The sequence below is a fragment of the Eptesicus fuscus genome, chromosome 10 (assembly GCF_027574615.1).
Source record: "Eptesicus fuscus isolate TK198812 chromosome 10, DD_ASM_mEF_20220401, whole genome shotgun sequence".
Lineage (NCBI taxonomy): Eukaryota > Metazoa > Chordata > Mammalia > Chiroptera > Vespertilionidae > Eptesicus > Eptesicus fuscus.
This window is the reverse complement of record NC_072482.1, coordinates 78,957,652-78,974,170: the sequence shown is the minus strand read 5'-3', so window position 1 is coordinate 78,974,170 and position 16,519 is coordinate 78,957,652. Positions and strand designations below refer to the sequence as shown.

General features: G+C 39.7%; 1 protein-coding gene across 1 annotated transcript in view; it reads left to right on the top strand.

The window, feature by feature from the left end:
- The window catches only part of LAMA2 (laminin subunit alpha 2), a 489,326-nt gene that overhangs the window by 359,828 nt on the left and 112,979 nt on the right, over nucleotides 1-16,519 (top strand). The window contains exons 34-35 of the mRNA XM_054722564.1: nucleotides 1,289-1,387; nucleotides 13,504-13,615. Coding sequence (XP_054578539.1) covers nucleotides 1,289-1,387; nucleotides 13,504-13,615 — 211 coding nt within the window. The remainder of the gene's footprint in view (nucleotides 1-1,288; nucleotides 1,388-13,503; nucleotides 13,616-16,519) is intronic.

Sequence of the window (16,519 nt, the reverse complement as noted above, 5' to 3'; positions counted from 1 at the left end):
AAAAATAATACTTAAGTAATGGATGAAGTACTCAAGGGCCCTATGGAAGGCCTTAATTTGCAGCCATGATCTAAGCCAGGGGATTTAGTTAGCTACTTCCTTAAGGCTGAGTGTTGGTCAAAATGACCTTGATTTTCCTTAAATTCCAATCTTTCTTGATTCTGTGTTTGAGTTCTTCTTGCATAATCTATTTATTATCTGGATACTTGGGATCCCATTTTGATATTTTTAAACCTTAAGCAAGTTATTTACCCTCTTTGTTTGGTTCCTTTAACTGTGTTAATGCTCCCTGGGTTCCAGCCAGAGACTACCGGAGATGCACATTTTATGGTCCAAACCTGGGTTTACTAATTCTTTGCAACCAGGGATACTGCACACCATAGGAAACTTGCGGTATCTCAGTAAGAAGGCATTAGAAATGACTTAGTATTATTTAATTATTAGTAGTATTAGGGTTTGTGCCAGGCAATTTGGGGCAGGTTCAAGGAAGTAGGACTTTGTGCTGGATTGGATGCTTTTAGGAAGTGGGAGTAATCCCATACTTGAGTATTCTAATGAATCTCATCTAGAAGAAGGGAAGAACAAAAGGGAGGCTAAAGCTCCGATTAGGAAGGAGGCAGTGGTCACTCACATCAGACAGAAAGTGGGATTTGGATATTTCTGTGGTCTGTACAGAGATCATGGTTTTGTCTGTGCTTAGACAAGATTATGGAGTGGTCTTATTTTGTTTCATTCATCACTGTCATGGAGTGCCCTGTCTCACGTTAGCAGCCTGTGAGATTGATTATGTTCAATGGGAGAAGAAAATGGCCTTGTTGTGAGAGCCAGACCAGCTCCTACCAACACTCAGGTCAGGCCAGTTAGCCAGTGCCCGGCCAGTTCCCTCGGTCAAGGACTCCCGTCCCCTTTTCACCTGTAAGTGGAATCTCAGTTGATTGAAATGTGAGCTTTAAAAATTCAGCCTTCATCTTGACTCTCCCCCTTTACTGGCTATATGATCTTGTGTAAGTTTTTAACTCTCTTCAAACTACAGTTTCCTCCTACACAAAATGAAATAACACTTACATCATAGAACTGGCATAAGCATTATGAGAAGGAGGAAAAAAAGCCTGAAGTATAGTAATTTCTCAGTATACATGCTCAATTGAAATAGTTTCTTTCTCTTTGCTTCGAAGGTGAGAAGGCTAAGTTTTTTGTAAATAAAGGGAAATGTTCTGTTAAATGTTCAAGCTCATGATCACTGCAAAAGTATTTACTAAAATGTGTAAATTAATGAAATCTTTTTCAGCACTTGCTCTCACCTCAGAGGGCGCCAGAGAGGCTCATTCAGTTGGCAGAGGGCAATCTGAATACACTGGTGACAGAAATGAATGAGCTTCTGAACAGGGTAAGTTGGCAAAATCCTAAATCTTCTTAAAACAGATAGATCATGTCAATTAAGGAAAATTACTTCAAATTTCTGAAATGCAAATCTTGTTCTGAATTCCCATTTTGGTGCATGAAATATCTGTATTTTTGAATTGTTACTTTTGCCTCAAATAAAACCTGAGAACCCAGTAGCACACAAAAAGTTGGGATACTTGTGAAGTGTCAAGAGCAATAGCTAAAAATACCAGAATGGCAGTATTATTTTGAAAACTCTATCTAGTATATTCCATGGTAAAGTGTTTTTTTTTTATCAATTCTGAAATTCAAAAGCACTGTCTTTGCCTCTGTAAGGAAAAAAGAGAAACAAATGAAAATACTTGTAGCCTCTTTGATCTCCTCATGGGATTTTTGCATTTGTATAGAAATGCAGTCTATATCACTATTCCCACACAAAAGGAAAATCTTCTTTATTGTGAAAATTCAAAGCATTTAAGACACCTTTTAGAATCAGAATGTAAAGTCCATGTTGCTTTTATCAGACTCAAAACTGCAAGAGGGCTAAGGTTCTTTTTGCTGGTAGAGAATGAGTAAAACAACATAAAGTTCGCCATCTTGTGGCCAGAAAAATGCATGAACAGGAAAACTGGCCTGTAATTTAGGGATTCAGTTTGATTACCTACGAACGTTAAATAACAAAGGATATTGGTGCAAGAAGGTTCTTACAAATTATTTAGTCCATTTTTTTTTAAAGAAAGACATACCTCAGGCCATACAGGGAAGTGAATTATTAATGGTCATGCATACAGTTCTCTAAACCCAGGTGTTATAGGTGGAAGTGGTGTCCTCTTCCCCACTGGGTGCTAAGGGTGGGGTCCTTACAATCCTCTATAATAATAAAAGCATAATATGCTAACTAGACTGGACGTCCTTCCAGACCAAGCCTGGCGGGTGGGGGCCGAGGCCGAGGTAGCTGGGGGCCGAGCCCCTTCCAGAATTTTGTGCATCGGGCCTCTAGTATCTCTAGAAAGAGGATTTTCCAAGACTTGCATGGGAGGATGAGCGATTTTTATTTACATGGAATTACACCTCTGGGTTCCCAAAGTCCCATTTCCCTTAACCCAGTCCTGGAAGATGTGCAGCTGGGGATCCAGCAGAGCTAGGAGCAAAGCCAGCATCCAAAGTTTCCTTTCAATGGTAGAGTTGGGTTCAGTTTAGCATGAGGCTAGTTGCAGTCCATTAGTCCATTGTGTGGGGTCCACATGGCTCAGAGCCATGGAGCCAAGAGAGAGCGTGCCCCCTACAACAAGAAAGCCAGGAGCCATCAGGGTAAGAGAGTAAGAGCTTCTGTGTTCAGGGGATTAAATACCTCAAATCTTCCCATGGTTGCAGTGGCCGTGCCTGCCAATGATCTGTTCTCAGGTGTGACTAACAGACAAATACCTTTCCTGTTCACCCAGACTTTACTGTGCATGTGTCTATTCTCCTCTCTGCCCAGTCCCTTCCCCCAGCAACCTGTGGGGAGTAGACTGATGGCTTCCTGGGGAGTCTTAAACCGCAGCTTCCTGTCAAAGCTGCATAAATGGCATGCCTACGATATTTGCCCTTCCCTTTTCTCCTCTCCAGTTATTCATAAGAAGGTTAGTTGCAATAGTATCATTTCACAACGGTATGACAGGGACCTAAGTAGGCCCAGTACCCAGCTTCCCACTGGCCCAGTACTGTTTCCACCTCACATGATGCTGGTTTAGAAAAATTTCCACAGAGAAATCAAATGGGCTTCTAAACAAAAAATCTTCTAAACAAAAAAATGCTAAACCATGGCCCTGATGTCACAAATAGCATACAAAACGCGTTTTCATCATCTCATACCAGCAATGTGGAATGTACAAATACAAAATAGAGTTTCTTGCCAAATGTAGTTAGACAGTAATTAGGGTGATGAGTATATTTATCTCATATTAATTTAATATTTAATGATTTTGTATTTGCTATGTGAGCACAACTAAATGAGAAATTTTAAACAGGTCATAAGAAGAGTAAACCCAATTCAACAAGCACATATGAATGTTCACCACATGCAGAGCCAAGCTAGGTGTTGGCACATGGAAGATACAAAGGAGACTCAGCCTCTTTCTTCGAGGAGCTTGCAGTGTTGTATGTGTATGTTGTGTACGAAAGCATTTAGATGTGTGGAACAACTGCAAGTACATATACAATAAAACTTGAAATAAAACAAAAAGATGTACCTGAGAAATACATACATATGAAATAACTTAATCTTGATAAAGGTAATTAGGGAAAATCCCATGGAACAGGTGGCATTTTATTCATTCATTGAATGAATACTTATTGGGTGTCTACCATGTTCTAGACACTAAGACAGTATGACAGATGCTGAGGATAGAGGTATAAGCCAAACTGACACCTCATTGTCCTCATTGAGCTGATTCACTCTAATTATCTCAGCGTAGAGACACAAGAAACATTTCACTAGGGAGAATCAGATCTTCATTATGTCTTAACCTTCATCCTTGCATCTTTCCAGCAGACTCTCCCATTCTACATTTTTTTAAATAGACATTATATTTTAGAGAAGTTTAAGATTCAAAGCAAAATTGATTGTAAAATACCAAAAGTTCCCATATACCCCCGACCCCTACACAAGCATAGCCTCCTCCTTACTAGCATTCCTCACCAGTCACACAATTATTACAACAGATGAACCTATGTTGACAAATCATTATCAACTCAAAGTCCATAGTTTACTTTAGGGTTTGCTCTTGATACTGCTGTACATTCTAGGGGTTTTGAAAAAATTTTAATAACATATGTCTACCATTACCATATCATAGAGTAGTTTCACTGGCCTAAAAAACCGCAGTTCTCCACCTGTTCATTCCTCCCTCCTCCCTAACCCCTGGCAACCACTGATCTTTTTACCGTCTCTATAGTTTTGCCTTGACTGGAGTATAGTGGAAGTTATACAGTTTGTAGCCTTTTCGGATTGTTCTTTCTCTTAGTAATATTATACTTAAGGTTCCTTCATGTTTTTTCATGACTCTGTAATTGGTGGGCATCTCTCCTTGTACCCACCGGTTGTTGGTGTGAGTGGGCTTCTTGTGATATCACGAGAAAAAGAATTTTCTGAGACTCACCTGGGAACATGAGTGGCTTTTATTTGCATGTAATTAAACCCTAGTATCCAAGCTCCTATTTCTCTTCACCCCATCATAGAAGCGTAGCTGTGTCTTCAGTAGAGCTAGAATTAAAGGAGCCATTCAGTTTCCGTTCCATGTCTGCACAGTCTAATCCAGTATCAGGCTAGCTTAGCTTGTGTTCCCCACTGCAGTCCATCAGTTCATTGCATGTGGGGTCCTCAGGGCCACATGTCTATGGAGAAAACACAGGCAGGAGCAGAGCCAAAAGAACCAGAGAGCCAAGAGAACCGACTTCTCTGTTTTGGGATTATGTATCCCCAAATTTTCATGGGCTTGTAGTGGCCTGACCCCAACCCCATTATCTTTATTTCCACTTTGATTGGCAGCAAGCACCTTCCCTATGTCACCCCAACTTCACTGGGCATGCCCCTCACCTTCCCTTTTGTCCAGTCCCTTCCCCCAGTATTTTCCAGAAAATGGACCAATGGTTCCCTGGGGAGTGTAAAGATGCAGCTTCCTGGTGAAGTTGCCAAGGTGGCCATGCCTTCAATGTCTGGCTTTCCCCTTTGCTCTTTTCCTATTATTAATAACTAGAGGCCTGGTGCACGAAAGGGGGACGGGGGTGTCCCTCAACCCAGCCTGAACCCTCTCCAATCTGGGACCCCTCGAGGGATGTCCGACTGCCAGTGGGATTGGGCCTAAATGGGCAGTTGAACATCCCTCTCACAATCCAGGACTGCTAGGTCCCAACTGCTCACCTGCCTGCCTTCCTGATTGTCCCTAACCGCTTCTGCCTGCCAGCCTGATCACCCCCTAACCACTCCCCTGCCAGCCTGATTGATGCCTAACTGCTCCCTTGCCAGCCTGATTGCCCCTAACTGCTCTCCCCTGCAGGCCTGGGTCCCTCCCAACTGCCCTTCCCTGCAGGCCTGGTCGCCCCCAATTTCCCTCCTCTTCCAGCCTGGTCACCCCTAACTGCCCTCCTCTGCAGGCTTGATCACCCCCAACTGCCCTCCCTTGCAGGCCTAGTCCCTCCCAACTGCCCTCCCCTGCTGGCCATCTTGTGGTGGCCATCTTGTGTCCACATGGGGGCAGCCATCTTTGACCACATGGGGGCAGCCATCTTGTGTGTTGGAGTGATGGTCAATTTGCATATTACTCTTTTAATTAGATAGGATAGAGGCCTGGTACATGGGCGGGGGCCAGCAGGTTTGCCCTGAAGGGTGTCCTGGATCAGGGTGGGGATTCCCTTGGGGTGTGGGTTGGCCTGGGCAAGGGGCCTGTGGTGGTTTGCAGGCCAGCCACACCCCCTGGTAACCCAAGCAGAGGCCCTGGTATCTGGGATTTATTTATCTTCTATAATTGAAACTTTGTAGCTTTGAGTGGAGGCCAGGGAAGGCCAGGAAGCTTGGCTTCCTCCATCGCCAGGGAACCCCAAGCCTCCTGCTGGCTCCGTGGCTGCAGTCATTTTTGTTGGGATTTATTTATCTTCTATAATTGAAACTTTATAGCCTTGAGTGGAGGCCAGGGCTGGCCAGAGCTGGCGGAAAGCTTGGCTTCCTCCATTGCTGGGGAAACCCAAGCCTGCTGCTCTCTCCGTGGCTGCAGCCATCTTGGTTGGGTTAATTTGCATACTTGCTCCTGATTGGCTTATGGGCGTGTCTTGTAGGTGTAGCAGGGTTATGGTCAATTTGCATATTTCTCTTTATTAGATAAGATTTCTAATTACAATGATATCCGCTTGCTAGTTCTTTTTTTTTTTTTTCAGCAATGAATAATATTTTCCATTGTCTGACTGTATCACAGTTTATTTACCTATATACCTACTGAAAGACATCTTGGTTGTTCCCAAGTTTTGGCAATAAAGCCACTATAAACATCCAAGTACATAAGTTTTCCATTAATCTGTGTAAATACCAAGGAGCACAATTGCTAGATCATATGGTAAGAGTATATATAGTTTTGTAAGACATCACCAAACTATTTTCCAAAGTGGTTGTACCGGTTTGCATTCTCACCAGCAATAAATAAGAGTACCTATTGCTCCACATCCTCACCAACATTTGGTGTTGTCAGTATTTTGAATTTTGGCCATTCTCATAGGTGCATAGTGGTATCTCATCATTGTTTTAATTTACAATTTCCTAGTGAGATGTAATGTTGAGCATTTTTTTAATACACTTATTTATCATCTCTATGTCTTCTTTGATGAGATGTCTGTTCAGGTCTTGCTATGGATGAATCCTTGTGTCGGCTCGAAACCCCCAAAGTGATGATGTTCGTAGGTGAGGTCTTTGGGAGGTGATGAGGTCATGAGGTTGAAACCCGCATGAGTGGAATCCAGAGAAGTTACGTGACCCCATCTTGCCTTGTGAGGACACAGTAAACAGACACTGTCTGTGAGCCAGAAAGCAGGCTCTCCTCAGACACCGAGTCTGCTGGGGAATCGGTCCTGCACTCCCCAGTCTCAGAACTGTGAGAAATAAATTCCTGCTGGTTATAACGGCGTTTTGTTACAATAACGCACAGGAACAAAGACAAGTTTTATTTTCTCCTTTTTTACTTAGGTTGTTTGTTTTCTTATTAAGTTTTAAGAGTTCATTGTGTTTTTGGATATTTTATCGGGCATGTCTTTTGCAGATATTTTCCCCCAGTCTATGTCTTGCTTTCTCATTCTCTTGACAGTGTGCTTCACAACACAGCCTTACTAACCTTCAGTCACTTCATCCCACCACAGAGCCTTTCCACACATATTGTCTTTAGCCTTGAAGTAAACTACCTCCTCCTACATCTTGTTTACTTCTGTTCATTCCATTTCACCTTTCAAGCCCTAGTTCATGGAAGCCTGCCTTATGAGAGCCCTCTGTAACATTCTAGGTCTGATGAGATTTTTTTCTGTAATTGCCTTCTACAACTGTGTTTTTTCTTCAGTTTGTATACTTAAATTTATTTTCATGATCATTTGACAAATACCTTTCTCCCCCATCAGACCATTAGCTCCAAATGGACAGGAAGTGTATCTTCTCTCACCACAGTATCACCAATACCACTCACATAGTAGGTGTTCAGTTAATATTTGTTAAATTAAGTAATTAACTAATTTGAATAATTTAAATAATAGCATTCAAACAACCAGATAGAGAAACCCAAAATAAGTACTAAAATCGAGAATATATTTACAATTCTATTGAATTGGATTTTTTTTTTAATAAACATCTCTTAAATGTTGATTCTACAAGAGGAGAATGTTATTTATATGTTAGACTGATTATGTAAAATATCAAAGTTTAGCTTTATTTATTTTGTCTTTTACTACCTATGTACAATTTAAAAGCAAATTTAAATGAAGATTGAACATTTCCAAAATGATTAAGTTAGTTTTTAAATGATTTAAGTATCAATGATATATGTTTACAGTACCTTGTTTATAGTTTTAAAAGGTTTAAGTTGCCAAGAACCTTTTTTATAATTTCTGCTATTATATTTTAAGAGAGAGAGAGAGAGAGAAGAGAAAGAGAATATACAATACATCCTTGTTTGATTTGGAACTTTGAAAACTGACACCTGCAATACTTAGGGGGAAATTCCACATGGAACTGACTTATCATTCCACAGGGTCAGTTGGTTGCTCCCTGTCTCTTTCCTCGTGTGTCTATCCTGAGGAGTACTTCACTGACATACACAGAACTGGTCGTTTTTGAAGATGATCCTTGAGAATATCATATAAATTATTAGATCTAAAATTTAATTTTAGCGGGAAATCCACATAAGCCTGTAAATGCAAAAATGGATGGCATCTAATCAATGTTGTCCGTTCAGTAGTTAGATTTTTTCCCCATTAGATTCTAGTTGTAACATAAAGAAGGCAGAAAATGAGAGATGCTAGTAATTTCCAACCAAGAAAATGATGTGCAGATTTCAAGAGGCACAGTGAGAACTGCTCAAGCTAAAGCAAGAAAGTAACAGCTACATTGTTCAGAAGTAAATGAATGTGTGCCTAATGGTAATGCATGCTGCCTAGAGAGAAATACTCGAGAAAAAAAATAAAAGAAAAACATACCTATTTGAGTAAGCTTGAATGTAAAGAAGAAAAGGTAATCAAAAGTAAGACAGATATGTACAAAGTACTACATAAGGCATCATTTACAACAGAACACTGGAAAGATTATAGGACAGAAGTAAGAGGATGTGAAAAATAAGAAAATCAAAGATAAAGAATGAAAGGAAGATTGTACAGCATATTAAGATAAATGATAAGACATTTGTCAAATACTCAAAGGACAAGATAATAGTGAATAAGAGGAAAGATGATTAAGGGATGGAGATGGTAATTTAATAAAACACAAGAAGAGCTAAAGTGTACCAGACAGATAGCTCCTATCATGTACTATTTAACATTCATCTGTAACATTATCAATAGCCTTTCCTGGGTGAAACTGACTTTTGTGGATTTCACATTTTTACAGTGATCCCACTATCTATCACCACTCCCCATTTGTCAGTACATTTGTCATAGGCTTTCTTTATGGAGTCTCTCATGGGTGGTTTTGACAAGGGTGACTCTTCAACTAAATTACTGTGTAATGAGACATGATACTTAAAATATATATCTACATACTGTTCTGATATGGATTTTTAAATATGATAATTTACTTAAACCTAAAGCTTTAGGCACATAAAGTTGTGCATACATTAGAGCAATGTCTCTCTTCCCACCCAAGATGTTCCACTTTTTCTGTGTTTTCCTAGTATTCCTGGATGTTTGATACAGACAGAATATTTAGGGAGAAATTCTGTCAGAAAGTGTGTGTTTTGTCCTCCATTCCCTTCATGTTAAGTTTAGATAAGTCACTTAACCTCTCATAGCTTTATTTTCACCAGTATAACACGAGAGATTATGCCTTCTATGTATCCCTAAAGGCAGGACAAGTAAATGAGACACTTGGGAGTACTGTAAGCCCATCTGAACACACATATCAATCTGGGGTATAGCTGAGCCTGACTGGATCACCCATCTTTTAGAGTGTTAATACCATAAGTCAATGCCTTTTGGTACAGGAACCTCATAACTCCCTCTCCCCGCTCCTAGAGGACATCCAAGAGAAACAGCTCTTCTTGTCTATGCAGAGGGAAGGTCGCCTTCTTTCTCAGTGAGCACTGTGCTGGCCCTGATCAGTCCTGCCCACCCCTAACCCCTGCCCCCATCCTCACCCACCAGCAGGGTCCTCAGTGTGTAATCACAGGCTAGTTTTGAATTGCCATGAAGCCAATGACTAGAATGCAGTGTGTTGGAAACTGAAGCCTCTCAGGCCTGGCTCTCCTCCTAAGCACTAAGCTACAGCCCTTTAGCAGCAGCTTTTTCGGAGGCTCTGAAAAACGCCCAGAACACTGCCCAGCCATCCACATTCACTGGCAAGCATAGCACCAGGCATATGGCCAGTTTGAATGGTATTGTGAAGGCATATGGAGAGAGATTTTATTTTCCATCAACAGGCTTTAGAACATGAGAGGGATAGTTGATTTGATTATCATTATATCGGCCAAGCACACAACATCATTGACCTTCTAGACTTTGCCAGATGCTAGGCCTGGCACTCCGAGGAACAAAGAGAGGTAAGACATAGCCCCAGCCCCCAAGGATGAAGATTAGATAGATATGGCAAAATACCTAACAAAGTAATTACTCAAAATAGTCATGAATGGTGGTAATGATCATTGTTTTTGAATATCTAAGAAAGAGGATCATGGGCAAAATAGTCAGGGATGGCTTCACAGAGCAGGTGATGTTGGAACTGAATCTCAAAGGCTGGATTTATTTTGGATAATTGGAGAAGAGTTAAGGAGCCAGAGTATGAACAAAAGCTTTTTACAGGAATGTTCATAGAAAGGTAGGCAATAAGGATGGTAATAAGGTTGGCAAGATTAGTTAAGAAAGTATTATTTAGTCAATATATTTAACAACATTCACTCAATATTAGTTATAAAGTAGGCGTCATACCAGGAGCTGGATATAAGTGATGAGCAAAACAAACCAAGTTCTTGCCCTCTTAAAGCTTACCGTGTATTCAGGGAGCTAGACAATAAACAGGTAAGCCAACACATAAATAAGTAATTCTACAGTGCAGGTGCTATGAAGGAAATGTTTTGCTGCAGGAAGTACAGAAATATAGATAGGTGCCCTGGAAATGGCCACACCAAGAAGAGACACTTATTAAACTGAACACTAATGGACGACAGGGATCCAGTCACTGGAAGTATAGAGGAAAAGCTCCTTCGGGGCAAAGACAATAGGATACAACAAAGCCCTATGAAGGGAAGAGTTTGACACATTTCATATACTACAAGGAAGCAAGGAAGTTGATTGCATAGGGTCTTAGTCATAACTCTTTTAAGTTGTTTCTGAGCATGTGCCACGTGGAATTGTTATCTTAATATCAGAGTTTATTAATGATGATGCTTACACCTTACTGTATAAACTAATTAGGTAAGTAGAAGTCAAGGCAATGAATACTATCTTGATTATCCAGAATTTAAAAGGGACAGTGTATCGATACACACTTATTTTTTAAAAAATTCGATGCTTTGAACGATTAAGAATTGTTAAACTCAAATGTACAAATGTTTATGTAAATTATGATATTTTGGTAATATAGGTAAGATGTTGATAAAGAAAAAAATTAAAGTTCAAATTACATTTTATCTATAGTAAGAGATCCTAGTGTTGGTAATGTATTAATTCTTACGTGATATTATAAGATGACCATAATGTAGATCAACTCCCATATTATAGTGTTCTATGACATGTGAAAATAGGAGTAATATCATAAAGTACAGCCAAGTCCAGACTAGAGAAACATGTAAAGCAGTTTAGAAGACCAACATCTTATGTTGTTGGCCTTCGTAATTCAAAAACAACATTTAAAAAATTATACCTGTGGCCAAAACCGGTTTGGCTCAGTGGATAGAGCGTCGGCCTGCGGACTGAAAGGTCCCAGGTTCGATTCCGGTCAAGGGCATGTACCGTGGTTGCGGGCACATCCCCGGTAGGGGATGTGCAGGAGGCAGCTGGTCGATGTTTCTCTCTCATCGATGTTTCTAGCTTTCTATTCCTCTCCTTTCCTCTCTGTAAAAAATCAATAAAATATATTTAAAAAATTATACCTGTGTATGTGTGTGTGGTGTGGGTCTGTAAGAAGTTTTTTTGACCCATCTGTGCCTTGAATCTAAAAGCTAAAATAATTTCATTATTAATGTTTTAGGAGTTAATCCAGAGCATTCTAATACATGGACCAACACCCTCCAAATCATTGGGTATATACACTGCAAACCGTAAAGAGGAATTCCCAAAGCTCCCAATGGATTCTTATCCTTGGTTAAAAAGATGATAATAGTTGGGCTTTATATGCTACCATTTTTTGCAAAACTTTTTTTTTTTAATTTTACTAAAGTTCACTTTATCTGTGCGTTGTGGTGTGTGTGTGTGTGTGTGTGTGTGTGTGTGTGTGTGTGTAGGGGGTTGTTTGTTTGTTTTTGTTAATCCTCACCTGAGGATATTTTCCATTGATTTTTAGAGAGAGTGGAAGGGAGTGGGAGAGAGAGAAAAAAATTGATGTGAGAGAGACACATCGATTGGTTGCCTCCTGCACATGCCCCAACCAGGGCTGGTAATCCAGCCTGCAACCGAGGTACGTGCCTTGACAGGAATTGAACCTAAGATCTCTCAGTCCTCCAGCCTTTGTTCTATCCACTGAGCCAAACCAGCTAGGTTCATTTTTGCAAAACTTTGAGAACTTTCATAAATTAAACCTCTTACTGCCCCTGGGAAATCACAAAATGCAAACAATTTCTCTAGCATCTCTAACCATGTTCTGTCCTGGCCAGACATTTAGTTCTATTTAAAATCCACTTTAATATTTTTTAAAATGTAGATTCTTTGAGCATCTAGAATGCAAGCATTCTGGTACAAGATTTTAGAGCATTAATATAACTGTGCCAACTTGGACCTTATTCAAATTATTTTGAGGCAGTTTGTGATTCTTTGCTTCATTAACTATAGTTAGATTATTCCAATCTCTTTATTTAAAAAGAAGTCATATTTATTAGCATGTGCATACACATAAAAAATGAACTGTAAATCTATTTTAAGTTGCTTTAAATCTTGTAGTATCTTTTAAGAAACTTTTAATGTAACAGGTGCCATTTTTATTTGACTAAACATTGCACATCTTAACTATGAACACATTAAATTGATTCCATTGTGTCTAAATGGTATTTTCAAGTCTGAATAAGGTGAAACTGTATGCGGATTCTCTTTGGGAGGTAAGGCTGTTTTGGGGTTCTGCTTTATTTTGTTGATGGTAATGTATGGTTCTGTGATTAACACCCATCTTTTTTGGTGATGACATATGGGAAAAGTTAGCATTTACTCTGCTTTAATGTTTTACTGGCATCTTTAGAGTGTTATAAAACAAGCATTTACTACTTAGTAGCTAAGCATTTCCCCCACTTTGTTTCTTTAATTAACATATTGATTTAAACCGAATCTATAGGATCAAGCTGATTGAGACAGACTGCCTGGGCCTCCGTTATTGCTACACTCCACACTTTTTCAGTAAATAAAATATGGACAAAACTGAAACATATAGAGACTGAAGAATTCATTAAAGACTTTTGGCAACAACATCTTAAAAATATTTCAAAAATAATTGTGCTTTATCGCTTCTTCTGTGCCATTGCCTGTAACGAGGGTTTTAAAAAGACCAAATACAGCTCTCTGATTCCCATTTAATGGAAGAAGTAATAAAGTTTAATTGTATATTTGAGCACAGGGTGTCACTTCCAGTACATCTGATCAATAATTCATTGATTGCCTTTGGCTCAAAGTAATATCTGAAAGAAAATGTAGCCAGAGGGAGTTTATCTAACAGTAGCTTCATCATCTCTATTAATTATGCTTTTCCCGAATTTGGATCATTAGGCTACCAAAGTGACAGCAGATGGTGAGCAAACTGGACAGGATGCTGAGAGGACCAACACAAGAGCGAACTCCTTAGGAGATTTCATTAAGGGACTTGTCCGGGATGCAGAAGGTATGACAAAGGCCACAATTTAATCATGATTTCTCCCAACAGAAAAACAGAAGGAGGGATTATACAGGACTGGACTTTCTCTAGCAAGAGATGTCACTTCTAAGTTTGAGAGTTGGATTTTATCAAGTTATTCAAGGGCATTATCTGCTGAGTGTTAAAGTAGTGACAACAGCCTGTAAATTTGTCTTTATGAGTGCAGATAAAAGTAAATTGAAGGCACTCCTTTAATAATACTTCACATTTTAAGGAGTGGCTATGATGATTAAGTAACTAATGGGCAAATTATGCTTTGCGGTTGTTTGTATTCAAATCTAGTTAAAAGATGTTTAATTTTTTAAGCTAATTTTGTCAATCTGCTCGGAACATTAAAGCAGCACTTTCATTTCTCAGAATGCCTTTAAAAACACTTGGTATGGTTTTGATGAACATCTGTTGCTGGGGATTTGGAGGTGCTGCCTTCCCTGGAGCTACAGTGCATTTAGCCCACAGTTCTCTCTCTAGGAGTTAGTTCTTGGCAACTGCCAATCTGATGGAGAATCAAAGTGGAAGCCATCTTTGGGCAAAAGCCCAGATTATTAAACTCTTAAAGAAAACATCTAATAAAAAAAGTTAAAAAGCCCACTAGTTCTGAAATATCTATAAATATATAATAAACATGCACTTATGTTTAGAAAGTAGAAAAGGGCTTGGATAATTTTTGTGGTTTTGCTTTTTATTTTTTTATTTTATTTTTATTTATTTTTTTTAAATATATTTTATTGATTTTTTTACAGAGAGGAAGAGAGAGGGATAGAGAGTTAGAAACATCGATGAGAGAGAAACATCGATCAGCTGCCTCCCGCACACCCCCTACTGGGGATGTGCCCGCAACCAAGGTACATGCCCTTGACCGGAATCGAACCCGGGACCTTTCAGTCCGCAGGCCGATGCTCTATCCACTGAGCCAAACCGGTTTCGGCGGTTTTGCTTTTTAAAATGTAAACATTTTTATTGCTCTACAGTGCTCTGCATTTTAGGTAGTTTGCTTTGTAAGGCAGCCAAAGGAGGCAGCCCATGAGATAAACCTTCAAGGCAGATCCTGACAGGTCATACTTAGGGATCACTGGCCCACAAGAGACAGAAACTCCCAAAGATTCCCCACTGCTAGAAGCAACAGCATTTTAATCTGAGGCATAATCTGAGGCAAAACATGCCAGGATCTGAAAATGAAATTGCTCAACTAGAAAAATCTCGGTTAACTCCTGTGGTTAATCCTCTGCCTGATGAAGTTGTTGTGCTTTTCCTGGTTTTAGTTTTCATTAATGTTACTCGAAGTATCTACCTCCCCCGAATAAAATATATATATATCCCATTGCAGGTAGAGCTATTTCACTGTGCCTGGGTCTCTGAAGGCACTCGTCGATACTCCAGGAACTTTCCTTTTCCTTCTGCCTCAATCTCAAACACTCAACACCCAGAAACCTATCCTGGGAACCGACTTTTATCATTTCAATCAAACATTGGTGCCTAAGCATGGACGTTAATACATGTATCAGTACTGATTACTTCTCAACCTTGTTCCCCCAACCTCCCAGTTTGTGCACCACATAAAGGCCACCAGCAGGGGGCGGAGTGAAAATGATATTTACCTCAGGCTTTGCTCACCATCCACAAGCTGTCCATCAGAGAAAAGGGCTCAGTGTCATCAGAGGTGTCTCCCCTGCCCTAAATTGGGCATCAGTCAGGCGGTCTGGTTGTGGCTGTCCCAATGGGGCCCCTTTTTCTAATTCAAATGAAGTGCCGTGTGGGATAGCCCTGAGCCTGTACCTGGGGAATATGTGAACACTGCTCTCTTCTTCCAGCAGGTACTAATATAAATGGTTACAAAAATCATAACCATAGCCCTTCATAAAAGAACTTTGGCAGAATTAATCCAACTGTTAACATGTCATGGAAACTTAAATTTGAATATCCTAGAGTTAAAATAAACCCTGACTGAGATGTATATATGTACTTGGTAGTTTAGGGGGGGTTGTTAAAAAGAAAAGGAAACTTATCAAAAGCTGTAAGTGGGTAATACAACATATCCACACCCTTTTTTTCTCTTAAGACGATAATAATTGGAATAATCATCAGTAGTTTTAGGGTTTTTTAGTGGCAGCGAATGGCTGTGGGAGAAGTGAATGCTTCAGCCTGGCCTTATCTTTTTCTGTTTCATTTTTAGGTGGAACACCTTACTCATCCTATCTTCTACCATAAGTCATGGCCTCTTCGCAGATAATCAGTCCCTATTAATCTAAGGGATTCCTATCTCAGTATAATTTTTAAAGTGTGCGAAGCTATGACTTCTGATTAGATCATGAATTAACTATATTTTATTCCACACACTATTAGAATTAATGAGTGAACATATATAAACCCATTAGTGTTATGTCCTGACATATAATGGGACTTAATAAATGCTAGACACCTCTATTTTCTGTTTCTCAGATCACAGTAGCATTTGCCATTTGTGATAAATTTACCCATCAGAGAATACTTTCTTTCCAGGTTCATTGTGAAAAGTAGCTTTGCTTCTCCTGAGGAATTATTTTATTTGTACAATGCATATACTGTGTAACTCTTAAGTACCTCATTTCTGTCCTCTGCTATGCCTTGGATACTCAGATGCTTAGTGCTAGATTTAAGATCCTCTGCACTAAATATCCTGGTATGCCTTTTTGGTCCATTATAGGAGCAGCCAAACCTACTATTGTTTTTCTTGAAGTCTAAGAAGTAGAAGCCTTCTTAGATTTAATTACCAGCATTCTAGCACTGTTCCCACATAGTCTGCTGGACCAAAGAGCTTTCAAATCAGTCAGTCCATGGTTAAACATGACACAGCCTCGGTAATATGTTACTAACGATAGGGGTGGTCTCTTGAGA